The sequence below is a fragment of the Anolis carolinensis genome, chromosome 1, assembly GCF_035594765.1.
Source record: "Anolis carolinensis isolate JA03-04 chromosome 1, rAnoCar3.1.pri, whole genome shotgun sequence".
In the NCBI taxonomy this organism is placed as follows: Eukaryota; Metazoa; Chordata; class Lepidosauria; order Squamata; family Dactyloidae; genus Anolis; species Anolis carolinensis.
The window spans coordinates 252806371-252826860 of record NC_085841.1 but is presented as its reverse complement, the minus strand read 5'-3'; the positions used below and the strand labels follow the sequence as shown (position 1 = coordinate 252826860).

At 41.9% G+C, this 20490-nt stretch overlaps 1 protein-coding gene across 9 annotated transcripts in view; it reads right to left on the bottom strand.

Moving 5' to 3' along the window:
• Positions 1-141: 141 nt before the first annotated feature.
• c1h2orf76 (chromosome 1 C2orf76 homolog) overlaps positions 142-20490 on the bottom strand; it is a 29846-nt gene continuing 9497 nt past the window's right edge. Inside the window, exons 1-7 of one of the 9 annotated variants that reach the window (XR_001730922.2) lie at positions 19645-19796; positions 17240-17390; positions 16310-16360; positions 13805-13842; positions 13574-13655; positions 10280-10428; positions 142-453 (exon numbers count right to left, since the gene is read on the bottom strand). Coding sequence is in view for 5 of the 9 variants with exons in the window: in XM_062967423.1 (XP_062823493.1) it covers positions 6891-7802 (912 nt within the window). In the remaining 4 variants the exon portion in view is untranslated. The other 8 variants (XR_507483.3, XR_010001858.1, XM_008120782.3 and 5 more) reach the window with 8 other exon arrangements.

Genomic DNA, 20490 nt, shown 5'->3' with positions numbered 1-20490 from the left:
GAGATATGAGCCGATTTATATCGACCGCCATGTTAATCTATGGCGGAGAAATCTCAGCCGGAGTTAAAGGGACGAGAGGGAGAGAGATTTCATGCAAAGGAAGGAGTCAGGGAAAGATACAAAATAACCAGATAGAGAGTGTTATTGTTAAAATAAATGCTACTTTTATTGGGGGATTTTGTTACATAGTTCAGGGAAGGGGAAAGTGAAATAAAAAGATCTCCTAATAATAGTCTGCTGCGGTCCCGTTCCGTTCCTTTGGTGAGCGATCTACGGAACTCCCCGCTGCGTTTTCAAATCAATTTGAAAGCCGGGGTGACGGTTATCAGAGGCTTTTAAGCAGAAGCTGGATGGCCATCTGTCAGGGGTGCTTTGAATGCGATTTTCCTGCTTCTTGGCAGGGGGTTGGACTGGATGGCCCATGATGTCTCAACTCTTCATGAAAGGGGAAAACTGCAAATAGAAATGCTATCTTTTAACCTGAAAGAATATTTCTAGTTCCTCCAGCACAACCTTTATGCTCAATTGACCATAAATTCGCATTGGAGGACTAGCAATTATTGGAGAGAACATTTTAATCAAATCCATGAATAATCAAAGTTGCAAAAGTCAAACCCACAAATGTGGATGGCAAACTGTAAATCCCCAGCTTCATGACTTTAAAAATTAAATCCAATAATTGTGTATGTATGTAACTGCGGTGGTGCAGTCGGTTAAACCGCTGAGCTGCTGAACTTGCTGACTGAAAGGACGGCGGTTCGAATCTGGGGAGCAGGGTGAGCTCCCGCTGTTAGCCCCAGCTTCTGCCAACCTAGCAGTTCGAAAACATGCAAATGTGAGTAGATCAATAGGTACCACCCCGATGGGAAGGTAATGGTGCTCCATGCAGTCATGCCAACCACAGCTGTCTATGGACAACGCTGGCTCTTTGGCTTAGAAATGGAGATGAGCACCAACCCCCCGAGTCGGACGCGACTAGACTTAATGTCAGGGGAAAACCTTTACCTTTACTATGAGTGAATGAGTTAGAATACTGCAGTAGCTAATGTTTGAAGCACGGAAAGACCAGAGTTTGAATTCATGCTCCATTAGACAAGTAACCCTCTCTCAGCCTGAGAGGAAGGCCAATGCAAACTCCCTCTGCATAAATCTTGCCAGGAAAACTATGATAGGGGTGCCATAAATTGTAGTTGACCTGAAGGCTTGCTCTTTTTGTGTGCTTTCAGGTCATTTGCAGTGACCCTATTCTGCATTTTTTGTAAGTAGACAACAAAGAACAAAAGTATGTGTATTAATTATGCTGGCAAAGTAAGCCCTATTAAGCATACCGAGCTAAATTATCATCATATACATAGCATGCACTGAAGTGGCTACCATACTCAAGATTTTCTTTACTAAGAGATCTGAGTCTACTGTCACATTTTTCTTAAAGATCCTCAAAGTGGGAAATACCTGCCTGTAACTACTGACCCCGCACTGGACCCTCAGTAAAGGCATCTTAAGTAAAGCCAATTCACTGATGGTTATTCAGAAAAGAAGGATGGGCTGCACTGACACCTTGTGGCTTTTGCTACACAATTTACTTCTTGGTTTATTCTGCACCTGTTTGAGTAAACTAAACAAGTAGTGGTGCTTGTCAAAACTCCAAAAATTGCTCTCAGCAATCCATAAGCTTGCTGTATATAGAACAGATCTGAGGTTACTTTAAACAGCCAAGAACACCAGTAAATTGGCATAATTGTATCACCTCAAATTAGCAGAGACACCAAATTTCAAGCATTTACATAAGTTAGCCCCCGGTGGCACAGCAGATTAAATAGCTGAGCTGCTGAACTTGCTGACCAAAAGGTCGGCGGTTCGAATCCGGGGAGTGGAGTGAGCTCCCACCTTTACCCCAGCTTCTGCCAACAAAGCAGTTCGAAAACATGCAAATGTGAGATCAATAGGTACCGCTTCTGCAGGAAGATAACAGTGCTCCATGCAGTCATGATGGCCACATGACCTTGGAGGTGTCTAGAGACAACGCTGGCTCTTAGGTTTAGAAATGGAAATGAGCACCAACCCCCCAGAGTCGGACACGACTAGACAATGTCAGGGGAAAACCTTTACCTTTACGTTTAGGGCCTAAATACCCCAAAGGCACCTAATCCCATCTGATCTTGGCAACAGCAGGAAGCTATTTAGTCCTCAGATGGGAAACCAACCATGAACTCTAGGTATGATAAGTTAGACACTATTTCAGAGGAAGAACCTGGCAAAACCATGACTTGAGTATTCTTTCCCTAAGAAAATCCTACAAAATTCATGGGGTTGCAATATGTTGCAATACACATGCACTCATGTTGAAATGTTGGAAGTCTCAACAGGAGGAAAGGGGATTTGAACATGATCATCTATTCTTGCAGAAAAACTGTTTTACCACAGCTCAGCCAACACAACTTACTAGAAAACACTTCTTCCAAACATTATTTTGGGGGATAGAAGCCGAAGGCCTCAATTCCTTCCAAAGACATGAGTGATATAGAGAGGAAGAACTATGCAAATTTAGGGGATGCTGCCTAAGCCCAAATCTATCTAAGTGCCTGTAGGCAGGAGGAATTGAAAACAGTGGCATGTGTGAATGGAAGGTAGATCCAAAAATATATTCTTCCTTTCCCTTCATCCTGGAAGGTAACAAGTAATACCAGTGAGGGCAGAAAGAGAGGCAATGGATTTTGTCTAAACTTGGATGCCTGATTCTACTCATCAGGCCATTTATCTAGACAATAAGAAGAAAGAAGATAACTTGTGTGAATTAATAACATTTATTGATTTCAATGTGGAGCAAACAAATCAACCAAAAAATAAAAAATTGAAAAAAGCTGGGAAATATCTCAAGGGCTTCCCCATTTCAGGGTCATGGGTGATGTCTTCAGAATCAGAAAACTCTTCATTTCAAGAGGAAACGAAAGAACAACTAGCTTGTTGCAGGTTTTGGAACTGCCATCATCTGCAAAGGGTGAGGAAACAGCAAAAGCGGAACAATTATTTTCAATAAGGATAGAACTCCCATTTTTATCTGTGTCAAATAAAAAAAATCAACCTCACCCATGTCCATGCTTTTCTCAAGTTCATCAAAAAGTAGATTAAAGGAAATGTTCATAGATTGAATAGGATAATGTTCTCACACCATCATAGGTCTACATTCACACTAGCTTTAAAAAATTGCCGTATTCTTGCTATTGCTATGCTTTTTTAGGTATCCTGACAATTTTATCTATATCCAAATTGTTTTTCAGCATTTACTCCAGGAGTTAGAAATGTGTGCCCTTAGACCCAAAAAGCAGCAACCCCCCCCCAAAAAAACACAGACAAACCATGTCTTGCTACAACAGGAGTGGGGATCATATGTCGCAGCAGTTCTAAACATACATAGCCAAGAGTGAGAAATGGTGGGAACTACAGCTACATCTGGAGACTAAATCCCACATGATTCTCTCCTTGACAACAGTGTTATCTCTATATGGCTCTATATATGGTGGAAAAACCATATCAAATCATATATTCTTTTGATAGCAGGGACTCCAGCACATTTTCCAAAACCCTTGATCTATCCCATTGGAACTAGCCTATGAGTGTAGTGGAGTTCCCTTCTTTGGAGATTTTTAAAAGGTTGGATTGCCATCTGCCAGGAGAATTTTGATTCTGTGTTCCTGCATGGGAGAAAGGGTTGGACTGGATGATCCTTAGGGTCTATTCCAACTCTAGGATTCCAGCCTAGGGGGATATGTATCCTACACTCAGCACACAGCAGGGATGATGAGCAAACAGCCTCCAGATGTTGGATGGCAACAGCTGCCACCCTAGCCAGCCTAAACAATGATGAGGGATGACAAGTGTTGCAGCCCGATATTTAGAGGACCACATATCCCCTTTCGCTGAAGGACAGTCAGAAGCATGAGGAGTTACATCCACTTCCCCCTCCTGTTCAGATATGCGTTTTAACCTGAAGAAATAAGTGATATTTGCACCTGAAATTCTGTGCAGTCATTTCAGAGCAAATAAGTCCTAAATAACCATGCTTCCATTCAAATAATGTGGAATATTTTTCCAATGTTATTTTGAATGGTCAACCAGAAAAAAGAAGTTAGTTTTAGTATAATAACATAAAATCAGAAACTAAGAACAGTCTATGTAGGGTTTCTGTTTTTTCAAGCCCTTCCCTTCTAAGCCAATTTAAAATTTTATAATTCCCATCCTACTTGCTCTTACTTCTCAAGAGAATACTGCTTATATTAATTTTGTTTTAGTGTGTATTCTTTCTTTGTATATATAACTTTAGGTAAAACAGGGCACTCAGATTAGAGACTAGAGCAGCTTCAGTGGCAGAATATAAAACGAAATGTTTCTGTGTTAAAGTGTTTATGAAAACGCAACACTTAATTGAAAAATTGCGATCAAAAACACACAGTTAAAGAACACTTAAATCATGATATGAAAGCATCATTTTAAGGATTTCAAGAGGGCCAGCTGTTTGGGTGAATTGATGAAGTGCCCTGCTAGGCTGTCATTGTGATGTAGAATCTAAAACAACACCAGCATTATATCTTCCATTAAAGACATGCTTTGTTTTGAACTTTTTTACATTGCCATGTGGAGCTGGGCACTGTGAAAATATTGGGACAGTAGGAAAGAACTGTCATAACCTTCAAAGAGAGACAATTCAATATTGGACAATGAGTGTCAAAAAGGAAAGAAGTGTAATCAAGCCTGGAAAATAATGTGAATCAGAGCTGTGCCCTCCCTCCTCTTTTAGAGAGAGAGAGAGAGAGAGAAGAGAAACAACTGCCTTTAAATTGGAAAGCATTGGGGCTATTCCTTTGTGACAAACTCTATATATTCTGGTGCAAAGCTGCCACCCCAAGATCTATGCACAATTTGCAAATACAATTTTAGGGAAAACAGCACTTGCCTCCTGGACACATACATATATATCTACTTTTGGCCTCATGAGAATATACAACTATCCCCTCCCCAAAACGGAAAGGAAAAATCAGAAGGAAGACATTGCCTCTCTAAAGACCTCTACAGCAGTAAAGAGGGACAATGGCTTGAAAATCTTCGGCAGGAATATAATAATAATAATAATAATAAAACTTTATTTATACCCCGCCACCATCTCCCCAACGGGGACTCAGGGCGGCTAACATGGGGCCATGCCCAGAGCAATACAATATAAAATATAAAAACAACATATCATAGCACCATTAAAATACAATAAATAATAATAGGCATTACATCAAGAAATCAAAAAACAATAAAACAAGGGCAGGCCGCGTAAACACAGAGATAAAACCTGGAGTGAGAGGGACAGAGGGGTACTCCACTGCGGGCAGGGACATATGGAAGTGGGGTAATCTAGAGGGTAGATGTTCAGGGTGGGAGTAACACAGAAATATATGACAGAAATTACTCACCGAAGGCACAGCGGAAAAGCCATGTTTTCAAGTCTTTCCTAAAAGATAACAAAGTGGGAGCTTGCCTAATTTCAGTGGGTAGTGAGTTCCACAGTCGGGGGGCCACAGCAGAGAAGGCCCTCTCCCTTGTACTCACAAGGCGGGCCTGGGATAACGAGAGTAGTGATAAAAGGGCCTCCCCGGATGATCGTAAAGATCGGGCAGGTTTATGGAGGGAGATACGGTCACGAAGGTAGGTGGGTCCCAAACCGTTTAGGGCTTTATAAGTGATGGTCTGCACCTTGAATTGGGACCGGAAGATGAACGGCAGCCAGTGGAGCTCCTTAAACAGGGGAGTGGATCTCTCCCTGTAACTTGCCCCCGTTATTAATCTGGCAGCCGAGCGTTGGACCAATTGTAATTTCCGGGCCATCTTCAAGGGAAGCCCCACGTAGAGTGCATTACAGTAGTCCAGTCTAGAGGTAACTAAGGCATGGACCACTGTGGTCAAATCAGACTTCACGAGGTATGGTCGCAGTTGGCGCACAAGTTTGAGTTGTGCAAAGGCCCTCCCGGCCACCGCCGACACCTGTGCTTCAAGCGTCAATGCTGAATCCAGGAGGACCCCCAAACTGCGGACCTGTGATTTCAGGGGGAGTGCAACCCCGTCCAGCACAGGCTGCCACCCAATACCCCGATCCGACGCACGACTGACCAGGAGGGCCTCTGTCTTGTCGGGATTGATCCTCAGCCTGTTCCTCCTCATCCAGTCCGCCACAGCGGCCAGGCACTGGTTCAGCATCCGAGGGGCTTCCTTGGAGTCAGATGGAAACGAGTAGTGGATTTGCGTGTCATCCGCGTAGAGATGGCAACGCCCTCCAAAACTCCGGATGACCTCTCCCAGCGGTTTCATGTAGATGTTAAATAGCATGGGGGATAAGATAGACCCCTGCGGAACCCCACAGGTCAATGGCCAGGGGTCCGAGCAGGTGTCCCCCAGCTTCACCATCTGGGAACGGCCTTCCAGGAAGGACCGAAGCCACAGCAGAACCGTGCCACCGAGCCCCATCCCGGAGAGCCTCCCCAGAAGGATACCATGGTCGATGGTATCAAAAGCCGCTGAGATATCCAGGAGAACCAGCAGGGTCACACTCCCCCTGTCCAGTTCCCTGCTGAGGTCATCCACCAAGGCGACCAAAGCCGTCTCGGTGCTGTGCCCAGGCCTGAAACCAGACTGCGAGCAGTCCAGAAAATCGGTGTCATCGAGAAACCCCTGGAGCTGCGTGGCAACCACCCGCTCCAGAACCTTGCCCAGAAATGGGAGGTTGGAGATTGGTCTGTAATTGTCACAAACCGATGGGTCTAACGAGAGCTTTTTTAGTAGCGGTTTTACCACCGCTTAAAACAGGATGGAAATGACCCTTGACCCAAGGAGGCATTTATTATAGCCACAAATCACTCCAACAACCCATCTTTGGCCAGTTTAACCAGCCAAGAAGGACAAGGATCCAAAGCGCAAGTGGTCGCCCTCACAGACCCAAGGATCCCCTCCACGTCATCAGGAAGAACAAGCTGGAAAGAATCCCACAAAATCGGACCGACAGGTGCCTCGGTTACCTCCGCTGCAACCACAGTCAAGCTGGAGTCCAACTCATGACGTATCCGAGCAACTTTGCCTGCGAAATGGTGCGCGAACTCGCTGCACCGGGTTGCCAAGTCATCGGGAAGCTCCTGGGTCTCAGGGGGCCGCAGGAGCTCCCCAACAACTCGGAACAACTCCGATGGCCTATTGGCCACAGACGCTATGCGGGCAGTCGTGAAAGCTTTCCTGGCTGCTCGCAGAGCCACGGAGTAAGCCTTAATGGCAGCTTTAGCCCGTGCTTGGTCGGACACATCCCGAGATTTCCTCCAGATGCACTCTAGTCCCCTCCTCGCACGCTTCATCACAGCCAGCTCCTCAGTGAACCAAGGAGTTGATGTGGCTCTACGCAGCGAGAGGGGACGTTCGGGAGCGATCGTGTCCAGTGCCCTTGCTAACTCACTATTATAGCGATCAGCCAGGACATCAACAGGATCGCCAGTCTCCAGAACAGGAAGATCCCCAAGAGACCTCAGGAGTCCATCTGGATCCATCAGCCTTCTGGGGCGGACCATCTTAGTAGGCCCACCACCCCTGCGGAGGTTAGAAGACACAGCGAAACTTACACAGATCAGATGATGGTCAGACCATGACAATGGAAGGATGTTTTGTTCTTCCACTCTGACTGTCCCACCGTCCACAATGAAGACAAGGTCCAACGTGTGTCCCGCCTGATGTGTGGGCCTAGATATAACTTGAGTCAGCCCCATGGTCGTCATGGCAACCATGAAATCCCGAGCTGCACCTGTTAATGTGGTCTCGGCATGAAGTCTCCCAAAACTATGAGTTGTTGGGAGACCAAGGCCGCATTAGAGACCACTTCTGCTAGCTCAGACAGGGAGACTGCTGGGTCGCGGGGTGGACGGTACACCAACAGAATCCCCAAGCTGTCTCGGGCTCCCACCTTCAACAGGACACATTCAAACCTCGTAGATTGCGGAACGGTGCATCTGATCAGGGCGATGGACTGCCGAAAGATCACCGCAACTCCTCCTCCCCGCCCCTCAACCCTGGCCTGCTGATGAACCCCGAAGCCCGGTGGACACAGCTGGGTGAGATTCACCCCACCCAGCTCATCCAACCATGTCTCGGTAATACATGCCAGATCCGCCCCCTCATCCAGGATCAGTAGTATGGTCAGTGGCATTTGGGGACCAGCTAAAACAAGCTCATCCACCATTCTCATTCAGTGTTAAGTGATTTGCAGCCTCAGAACCACAATTCCCAAAATGACAGCCAACAAGGTCAACCAGAGGTGATGCTTGATATCATATGGCCCAGCTCATCTTGGACAAGCAAAGTGCACAGATAGTCAGCTGCTGCTCCTACTCCCACTGTCATGACCAGCGGTTTGGTGGGTTTGGTTCAGCTACTGTTGAGAGTGCTTGGAAGGAGTTAATCTGTCTCCTATTTGGAAGAGGTCACAATGACCTTCCCTTCCAAGTAATATTTCACAGTGCAGAGATTAGTGGTGAAGGTCTGCTGATAAGCATCAGCTGAGATTCTCTGCAGAAAGAGTTGCAAGACAATGCTCTTTGGGAACAGTAACTTACAGAGCTGAGCTGTATTTTGGCCATGACTCTTGGGTTGGATCTCTATACCCAGACTTTGTTCTTGTGATCCTGACTTAAAACTCTTCTGAATCCTGAAACCTTGCTTTATACCTGAATACCTTTTGATGTTAAACTTCAGTTTTACCTTGCTTACCTGACTTAATTTTGACACCCTGACTACAGATTGTGTCTTTGGAATGTGAGACTTTGTTTTGTATTACCTGAGCTGTGCACTGTTCTGTAGTCAGTCCTTGAAAAGACTTGGTGTTTAAGTTCTTTAAGTAAACTGGTTTTGGCGCATACTGGGTTTGTTCAGTTAAACTCTGCCCTCAGTATGGGGTAAGCGCCCTGGAACATGACACCCACAAAGACAGGAGACTAAGCAGGAGAGAAAAGAAGAAATACCCACAGAGGAAGCACAGGCCACCCTGAACCAATGTAAGCCCGGCTGGATGAAGACATAGCCTTCCTTCTGGAAAAGGCAAGCTCATCATCCAGGGAATAACCTGCAGTGGAAAGGGTGAGGAGTATCCCAATAGTAGGAGAAACCAATGTTTCCCTCCCACAATCAGATAACTGCACGGGACAGTCACTCTTAAGTCATGTAAAAAGTTTAATAAATACAGATTTTTTATTTTAGAATTAAAGTACAATTGTGTTTAAATTCTGCTATAACCAAGAAAGCATAGGCAGTCTTCCACTTTGGTGGGTTTGACTTTTACAGATTTAATTATTCACTAATTTGATTGAATGTTCTGCAGAAATCTCTAGGTCCTCTGGTATAATTCTTGTTGGAAATGACAACCTTCTTCAAGCCTTCTCTAGTAAAGTTTATCTATGATCCTGTTGCTTACTGTTTCCTGTATGTATGTTCTAGTATGCAGCTTCCTTTACTCTATGGTTCCTGAGAAGTTATAAAAAGGGCTGCAGACCACAAGATCATTACAGACAGACAGCAGACTACAGACTGCTTCAGACCTCCGATCACACTTTCTTGCTGTTTTGTTATAAGAGAGATGTCCTGGCCGGATGGCACAGATAATTATCTCAAATACATCTGAAACTGGACTGATAAGTTTTGTACCTGTGTATGTGGAACACATGAAGGTTGTGAGCAAACCAAATATGTTATTTTTTTCAAAGTCTACTTCATTTTTGTCTCTTGAGTGCATGATATAAAACAAGTTGTTTTATGGGAGAGTATATATGTGGGCACTGAAAAACACTTCTAAAGCTCTGCTGTTTTCATGCACTGGCAAAATCTCTGTTTTCCTAACAGATCAGAGATAACAGGTTATTCAGTCTAACAACTAAAACCATGGCCTTGCATAGTTATATCTGGTTTTATACCAGAGAAGATTCTACTCTGAAGGGTTTTTGACTCTTCTCTGAAAGGTCATGCTTTTCTAAAAGTTATGATCTCCAAAAGGTATTTTCCCAAAAGGTTATAAATGCTCTTTTACAAAAATGTTGTGGTCATCTTCCACATTTTCTCTCAATTTAAAAATTGCAATTATCTCTACTCATGAGTCACATGGGAAAACTTTTTGCAGAGATAACACAGTGGCCTGTCATACCTTGTAAGTTTTTTAAAAAGTGAAGAAAATAATACATTTTGATTTCCTGTAACTCCTAATACTTAAGATACACACCTTAACGATTTTAAGTAAGACCTTTCAAAACGACACAGAAATTAAATGCATTTCTTCCGAATTTCAAAGTCTTCACCAGGTTGCAACAGGATTTGCTTTATATTTTCTGTAATCATCCATGCAGAAAAATGCTAGTTCTGTTTCATTTGCTGAAAAAATAAGGTATTTTAGTATGATTAGTGAGGGGAAATGATTGCCAAGTCACATCTTATATTAACATGATTTAGGATCAAAGAGGATATTGCTACTTTCCAGCTCGTTTGTTTTTACTTCACATCCAAATAGCAAAACTGCTTTTAGTACCACACACTGAACTGCATTATGACTGCTTAAAATAACTTTTCAAGCCAAGGACTACAAAATCGTTTAGATGGCTTTTCTCATTCTTAAAAGAATCAGCTCATCTCTTCGTAATACAAGGAAACAACAAAGCCTTCATTTTGAAGCTCTTTCAGTTTAATGAAGGGAGGGGGATCCCCCCCAAATTAACCTGTAGCCATAATAATTTAATACTTAGAGGATCAGTAGAATATTTTACCGATCACTTTACATTCTCCCTTATGACCCATCAAAACGTGCGTCTGAAGAAGCTAATTTTTTGCCCTGCCGATGATTAATTCATGAGGCTTCAACAATATGCAAAGTGAAAGACACAAATTGGCTTCTCCAGCAATACCTTCAAATGCCTCTAATTATTCACTGGGGAGATGGCAGAGCTAAAGGACCCACAAAGGTTCAGAGCAGTCACCATTCTTTTCCCCCAGCAGGTCAAGGACTTCCTCTTCTAAAACAATAAGTCAGCAACATTACTCATTCAGAGGGAATGGAAAGCCATCACAATTAGGAGACGTTGAATTCTTTTGAAGTACCACAAAGTTCCACGCTTGCTTTTCAAAATTAAACCAGAAGTTAATGAAGTCTGTCTGCCTTATGCAAAATGGATCGGAGAAATGACAACTCTTAATATTGACTAGGAAACCTGTAGAGACTCAGGGCAATGAGAAGTGAGTATCACTATTTAACATGCAATTTACTTGTGAAACAAAAATGAATGAGACGCACATTTCAGCCTCATTTATCAGATAATGGCTGCCAAACTCAGCTTTTTCTCACAAATATTTCCAAGCATAGGCCTTGTTCAAATGGCACATGTGTATTCTTGCATGGCTGCGGGTTGGACTGGATTATGCTTGTGCTCTCTTCCAATGCTATGATTCTATGAGTCTTGGCTTTATTGTCCTTAGAGGAAATGAGGAGTAAGCATCACGTTTACACATTAACCCCACAGTCTTTCAAGGGGACCAAGAGATTCCATATGTTAAACGTGATCTCTTAGTGGCTTAGTTATCTGATTTCTCTTGCAATAAAGGGAACATGAGCTACATGGAATAAGGATTGTTTGCATACTGCAGTGGTTCTCAACCTGTGGGTCCCCAGATGTTTTGGCTTTCAAATCCCAGAAATCCTAGCAGCTGATAAACTGGCTGGGATTTCTGGGAGTTGTGGGCCAAAACACCTGAAGAGCCACAGTTTGAGAACCACTGGTTTATAGGAATCACTTCCACAAAACCAGAACACTGAACAATTACAGAAACTTGATGATTGAGAAGGATCCAAAGCCCCCTTTTCCTATGTTCTTGCAAAAAGTAAACTTGGTTTTAACAAATTGTTTTTAAAGGTATGGTTCTTATAGTGATAGTAAGATAACAGTATGTAACTCAGTTTATTTAAAGATGTCATTAAATCCCTTTGAGTATGTCAATTTAATTGTCTGAAGATTTTCAATACTGAAGGAGTGCTGCGTGGATACAAAACCTTTCCATCTGGAAGTTTGGTGTTCAGGAAAACAAAGGCTGCCACTTCAGGAAGTAACATTTTAAAACAAAAAAAATATTATTACACCATTTAGTCAAGGTCATATTTTTTTACCTCTTTTCTCAAGTGCTGATTTCTTTTTTTTTTGCAGTATCAACAAGTCAATCACCAAAGTGACCTGCTATGTGCTTCAGTGATTAATATTGTGAAAGGTAATTGTATGCATGAGCCTATAGAGTGTTGGTTATGCAGAAATTATCTTGTACACATTTCTAAGGAAAAGTTGCCATTGCCTCAGAGTTTATAGCAGTGGTTCCCAACCCGTGCTAACCCTAAAATAAGGCCTGTGGCTCTAAATGGTTAAATATGGTTTTCTATGGGCGAGCAGATGGTGACTACTGGATGGCATATGTTCTGTATCAGAAACTAGAGCTGATGTGGTCTATCCAATGCAATTTTCTGAATCAGCACCCCAAATAAACAAACCGAATCTAAAGTTGACCAAAAACTGATTTGTAATCCTTTTGGAACTAATGTTGGAGAGTGGCCCCTGGTCAAAGTGGGCCCTGGTCAAAAATAGGTTGGGAACCATTGGTTTATAGGGTAATGGATGAGAAAGGAGCAAGTATTAAGGGAAAAGACAGAGAAAAAATATAAACCCTCCGTCCCTCACTCACTAACCTGGCTGGGTTCTGACAGCACCGAGATCTGGTGGGGTGAGTGGGGGGGGGGGGGGGGGGAGGAATTTGGCTCGGATAGCCCGGACGCTTGTATGAGCGGCACTCAAGTGAGCGGGGCTTTACTGTACAACCCATTTACACAAATCTGTCAGCAACAACATACAGTATTTACAGTGGACTATGCAGAAGATACTTTAGCTGTACTCCGCAAAAAGGAAAATCAGCCTGCTTAATAAGCCTTGCAAATGCTGGTTTATCAGTAAATGTTTGATTTTTGTAGCTATTTTATATGCCTTTATATCTGGGATCATGTAAACATTACATTACTCACATGGAAAAGGATAGCAGGTTGAAAAAGTTTAAGAAGCCCTGATCTAGGCAACTCCCCAGCCTCACACTTTATTAACCAGACAATCATCTCATTACTTCTCACTAGTTCCATTGCTTAAATTTTCAACCAAAATGTCCATTTAAATGTTACCAAAAAGACTAAGCAGACAAGGTATTAATAACAAAGCTGTCAATCATTTAAAATTAACCTGACAGAATTCTAAACATACATTTTCTTCATTTAAAAATGCTTCTATGAAAATTCTGAAGGGAGATGCATATTGCCCTCGAGCCCCATGATTTGAATGTACATGAAACCCCACACCCTCCTGAATAATTACCATGTCCATGCAGTCTTTGAGGGACAGCATTTGCTTTTCGACAGGCTATCCAAACACAAGCAACTACTCTCTGGATAATGGCAAGCACAATGAGCGGAGACTTCAGCCAATCCCAGAGCACCACCCACCTACTCCAGCTGCTTTCAGGGTGCTGTCCTCTGCCAACATGAGTTTGTCATCATCTTCTAAACCTACAACGAGTTCATTGGTCTAGAAATTAAAGGGGATAGGGGAAGAGAATCAAGACAAATGCTGGATTCCCAGTTAAGGACTGTTATTACATCCTAGGAGAAAGCATTCAACACCATTGCATTAAATGTGTAAAAACTAAAGGGAAAGCAAGCAATTACAAAATGTACCTTAGAGCCATGTGGCTGATGTATGATCTTCATTGTGTCTGAAAAGAGATAATTTATTTTGAAGTTTGATTTGATTTTGGTCTTTTTCTGGTACACACATTGTTCCACATGTAAATACAATACTGTGTTATTAACTATTTCTACTGCTTACTTCATCCAGGGAGAAGCAAACAGACGTCAAAGTTTTGAGTTGGACTGGGGAGTCCCAATCCTTTCCAAAGAACATCACTTTGGTCATTAATAATAATAATAATAATAACAACAACAACAACAACTTTATTCTTGTACCACACCCATTCTCCCAAAGGGACTTGGGGGGCTTACATAGGGACCAAGCCCAGTAATGTACAATAAAATACAACAACATAAAACTCATTTCAATTACAATAACATTGATACATAAAAATATAAAATCATAGACATAATTCAACAACCACCTAACCAGTAACAAGTTGCCAGGCGCAATGGTGTGGATAACAAGATAATTCTATATTTATTAGTAAGAAAAGTGCCATTAAATTCATTGGATATCAAATAAATGTAAACAGAAGTGCTACCTTAATTATTTTGGTAGTTCAAAGATTCACTTTAATACTAATTTTCAAAAAATTAGGAATATTGAGGAGTCATCAACATATAAGTATTTTCAAGAAATTATCCCAAAAGTACAAGAAAAATAATCTACACAGAATATATGAAATGTGGGAAGGGGGTGGAAGGTAGGAACTGTGTGCATTCTAGGTTCATCAGCAACTTTCTTCTAACTTCCACAACCTTCCTAACAAATCTAGTGTTTCTTCACATTTCAGGGTGAATAAAAGTTAAAATATCCCCAAAGGTTAATGCTTTCCTTTTGAAAGAACTCCCCATGATAGCGAACAATGGAATTCTGATTATAATCATTTGAAATTTTCAAATTCTGTAATCTTTTCTTCAAAAATAGATAAATTCTAATTCTAATATGCCAGAATGACCAACCCAACAAAAGTCCAAGTCCTGTTTCATCATCATCATTATGGCAGAATTTTCAGCTCCTTCTTTCCTACAGCTTTCTGGACCATTCAAAAATTACCTCTAGAGAATTCAGCCCAGATCCAATTTTAGAGGGAAACAAGACTGGGATCAATCTCCTCCGTTCCGCTAGACTCTGGTGTTTGGCCCAGTGATGGATTTTGTGCAGAAATTATACCATAAAACGTTAACAAAGGCTTAGCTTGAGATAAGGTTTCTTCACTTCAAGCTGTCTCATCTGTCCATTATTGCTATAATAACTGGGCTGTCTTAATTCATTAATTTGCATTTTCCTTTTACTAAAACTTCTTCTTGGATTTAAGTCTTACATTATTTATTGAATTCATATCCAAGATCTTTCCTGTTTACCTCCAACCTCATTTTCACCCACTACTTATTTACTATGTAAATTCTTTCAATACATAAGCCTCTCATTCCATGCTTCTAGCTCCTACTTGGCTACCCTTTTTAACCTCACAATTAGTTGCTGGATATTGAAATGCAGATGCACGAAGGAAATTCTGATTTCAAAGGATTGTGGGTCATGAGCAGCACTTCAACATGCGAGCAAGTTTAAAAGGCACTTCAGCAAGATGATAAAAAATTAATACCCAAAAGACAACTCTGCCAATTAACACCAGAATGAATAATGTACAGAATGCTGAAGCAAATTCCAAAATGTACAACTCTTTAATGCCTCCATGTGATAAAGTTCTTCCCACAGTAGAACGCCAGATTTCTTTCCATACTAAATGCAAACATATCCAAAGCATTTACAGCCTTTCAATATACCCCTATTTCATAACATGGACTTTCTTTTTAAGCTAGCCTAAAGTCATATACAAATATCACAGCATCGGCTCAGGTTAAATGGCTCCTAGTTGTCAATTTAGAGAAGCAGGAATCCTTAACTAAGGCAAATAGGTCATCTTATCAAGAATTAGTTTCTACATATTGCAAAACTCAGCCCAAAACATTCATCAGATTAAGGCCCCTTCCACACAGCTGAATAAAATCATGGAAAACTGGAAAACCTTACATAAACCATGGAGCTTTACAGCTTGGGGGAAAAACAACTGAGGTGGGACTTGGTGTAAAGTTATACACAGAATAGAGAAAACAGCTAGATAAACTCTCAATTTCTCATGATATTAAAACCCAGAGTAACTTAATGAAGATTGTCTCTGGTCCACAAATGCTTATACCATAACATTATCCTTAAACCTTGAAGGCATCAAAAGACACCTGGTGGATTTTGCTTTAAGGAGTTAACATATTAGCTACCCTTCTGGAGATCAAATGATATGTATACAACAGAGATGGAACTCGCTGCCATTCAGTGGAGTGATGGCTGTGAATTCTGAAAAACTTTCAACAACGTCTATTTTTAAGTTGCCTTGAGTCCTAATTTTTTTTAAAAAGATAGGATATAAATATACATAGCAACAATACATGGTGATCTGATTTAATGGAAATATAAGGACAGACACATACCGTATTTGTACTTTTTAAAAGGAGGTGGAAGTGTAGTCCTTAATGCCACATCTGGGGGGGGGGGGAGAGAAAAGGTTGAAGACACATGAACAATTTTTACTTATTTTTCACAGAAGAGATATACAAACTGTCCTTTTAGAATCAACACTGCAATGCTGTCCAATATTTCTTCAATGGCATTTCCTCTCAAGTTTACACAGACTGCAGTCCACGTCATGCAGATGTTAAGACAGGAGACGGAACTGTGAGCAACCTACAAATGCTGAACTTAAACTCGCTTCAACTCCAGACAGCATGGCCAAAGTAATACTGGAAGGTGCAATTCAATGTGGAGGGCTGAAAATTCCAACCTATGTTAGAAATTACAGCCATTTTTCCTTATGTGATGTCCTCCAGCTGCCTGAAACTCTAACCCAGTGGTTCTCAACCTGGGGTCTTCAGATGTTTTTGGCCTTCAACTCCCAGAAATCCTAACAGCTGGTAAACTGGCTGGGATTTCTGGGAGTTGTAGGCCAAAAACATCTGGGGACCCCAGGTAGAGAACCACTGCTCTAACCCCACAATCCTACACGAACAGCCATTTTAACTGTGGCTGCTAAAAGTCACACTCCAAAATAACCAGAGGGCACCAGATTGGAGGTTTTATTAAAAGTTAAGATTACAACAAATGCACCTTGTCACACAATAGTATCCTTAAACCAGCCAACACTGTCATCCTGGTTGGGGGAGATCCTGGAATCTTTAGGATTCTTGGGAGTCTCGCCTATTCAAGTTGTGGCAGAGCAGAATATTGTAAGCCAGAGCACTGGTCTATTTAGCTCAATACTTGTGAACATTAATGGGTAGCAGACAGCCAGTTATGTCATCAAATACTGCATTTTCTCCAATAGTATATAAATATGTAGTAGCTTCTTGAGAACAGCTTCTTACCATTCTTCACAAACTGAATAAACTCTTTTACAGTTTGGTCCAGACTAACACCATGGTAGACAACAGGTTTGAAATTACGGTGCTCAAATGAACGGACTAGTCGAACAGTCAAAGTCACATCTCCTGACGACATGAATCAGCCACAAATTACCTGGAAAACAACGATTTCTTTTGAGACATGCAATCCTACCCATCTATGTTAAGTACAAACAATACTGTATATATTCGTACACATGTCTGTCCGTATGTGCATGTAAAATACATGTAATATGTATTCCAGCACTGGAAAATGTGATTATTTTGGAAGGAAATAGAAATCTCATTTAAAAACACAAGGAGGTGTAGTACAGGTTATACTGAAATCAGATTATAGATCAGAAGACTATGAAGTGTTGCATGAATTCAAAGCTACCACTTTTTAAAAAGTTAATCCAAGTCCTTTTGATTACTGTATCTTTTGACCATTCTTCTATTAGTAGCAGCTCACTGGGATCTTGTCATTGTTTTCTGGCAAACGTAAACTTAATAATACTTCAACATTATAGAACCTGAAAACTGTCTTCTTGGAAAAACCATACAATTTAGTGGATGCACAGATATGAAGAGCACAGGTTGAAAACTCTTAATTGAGAGGAAAACAACATGTCAAACCAATTAGCTGGCTCTTACTAAACGACTTTTGGGAGAAGGCTTGAGATTGAATATTTAAGATAAACAAAATTTTAAAAAACTAAGAATTGACTGAATGTTTTGACAGTAGACAGAGGTCAAACACAATTTTTAACAAGAAGCCAAAGTAGATTTGGTTATCAACAGCACAATGCGATTTAGATCTGCTCAGGAGTCAGTCCTACGGAGTGCAATGCCACTTACTCCACGAGCTATTGCTTGCTCATTAATATTCCCTAGGAGATGCAGGGCTTAGTGATGAGCAATGTAGAACTAATTATTTGCTCTCTGATTTGAAACACTGAACACTAACAACTGGACAAGATTCAGCCAGTACGCCTATCAAACAGTATGTGAAGCTTGAAAAGAAGCTAGTTATATAGTTAGCTAAATATGTCTTATTTCAACTGTTGAAAAGGTGTAGTGGTATTTCTATTTGTATAACCAAGAGTAATTCCAAGAATAAAAGGGTAAAGGTTTTCCATTATATTGAGTCTAGTTGTGTCCGACTCTGGGGGTTGGTGCTCATCTCCATTTCTAAGCCAAAGTGTCCGTAGACACTTGATCATGTGGCCAGCATGACTGCATGAGAGTGCTGTTACCTTCCCGCTGAAGCGTTACCTATTGATTTACTCACATTTGCATGTTTTCGAACTGCTAGGCTGGCGGAAGTTGGGCCTCACAGCAGGTGCTCACCCCATGCCCTGGATTTGAACTGCTAACCTTTCGGTCAGCAAGTTCAGCAGCTCAGTGGTTTAACTCGCTGCACCCGGGGGGGGGGGGGGGGGCTAGAATCCAAGAATATCCTGAGCAATTAAGAACCTAGAATAGGAAGTACTGGTAGGTCATTTGAAATTATCATAAATATAGTACAAATTGAGCATCCCTTAACCCCGGTGGTGCAGCATGTTTAAGCACTGAGCTGCTGAACTTGTGGACCAAAAGGTTGCAGGTTCGAATCCGGGAAACTGAGTGAGCGCCTGCTTCTGCCAACCTAGCAGTTTGAAAACATGCAAACGTGAGTAGATCAATAGGTACCGCTCCGGCGAGAAGGTAACGGTGCTCCATACACTCATGCCGGCCACATGACCTTGTAGGTGTCTATGGACAACGCCGGCTCCTCTGCTTAGAAATGGAGATGAGCACCAACCCCCAGAGACGGACATTACTAGACTTAACGTCAGGGAAACCTTTAACCAGAAACCTGAAACGCCACAAATCCCAAGATTATCCTAATGGGTGGCTGTGACAATATTTGCTTTCTTGGTGCCTCAATGTACACAAATTGTTTTCATGCACAAATTAAAATATTATACTCCTTCAGGTTGTGCGTATAAAGTGCCTAGGAAACATGTATCAATTTGATGCTCAGATTGGGATCCCATCCCCAAGATATCTCATCATACAGATGCAAATATTTCAAAATCCAAATCCAAAACACTTCTGGTCGCAGGCATTTCGGAGAAGGGATGCTCAACTTGCACAAAAAAGGGACCTTTTGCCAGGCTTCGGGTGCATCTACACCCTAGATTTAGAGCAGTTTGACACGCTTTAACTGTCCTGGCTTCATAATATGGAAAGCTGGGAGTTTGGGGTGGCACCAGCACTGGTGGAGCGAAACTGCATTAATTCTACAGTTCAGATGCAGCCTTAGACATAAACCAAGGGTCAAACCACAGCTACAAGAATATGCCAATGCGTTTCCCCTGAAGCCTCTGCCCGCGTTGCTCATTTACCGCTTCGGCAAAAAGATCGCTTCTCTCTGGCAAACCGCGTCGCAATTCCCGCCGCAGAGCCAAGGTGCTATCTCCTGCGCATGCGCTTAATTTCATTTCCCGATTTCCGAAAGACAGCCTTTCCACATTCGCCTCACCTCCTTTGTTTGTCCTGCCCCTCTCCACGATTGGCTGCTCCAAGAATATTGGCAATTGTAAGCACCCAACGAGAAAACTCCGAGCTCAACTCTTCTAGTACCTCTAACCAAATTACAAATCTAGGATTCCACACGATACAGATAAATTAGAGTGGAATCAGAGGGTTATAGTTTTGTAGTGTGAAAGAGCTCTAAAACTCTGCTCTCCTGCAATTGTAGGCACCCAATGAGAAAACTCCGAGTTCAGCTTTGTTAAAGAAGACTGACTACCTTGGAAAACATCAACTCCAAGGACTCCCTAAGCATTGAACCAGGGCAATTAAAGTGGTATCAAACTGTGTTAATTCTACAATGTAGATTCACTCTAAACCAGGTCTTCAGAAACCACCACCCTTAACCATTTTTTCAAAAAAGTAACTTACTAAACTACGCTTAGAAATAATTTAGTGAGTCTTACTAAAAAGCCAGTCATTATATGATCCCCGTATACGTCAACCAGAAAGCAAGAGGACATATGTATGAATGTGTGTAGGTATGTACAGTATGTGTTGTCGAAGACTTTTATGGCCGGAATCACTGGGTTGCTGTGATGTTTCCGGGCTGTCTGGCCATGTACCAGAAGCATTCTCTCCTGACGTTTCGCCTGCATCTATGGCAGGATCCTCAGAGGTTGTGAGGTCTGTTGGAAACTAGGCAAGTGGGTTTTATA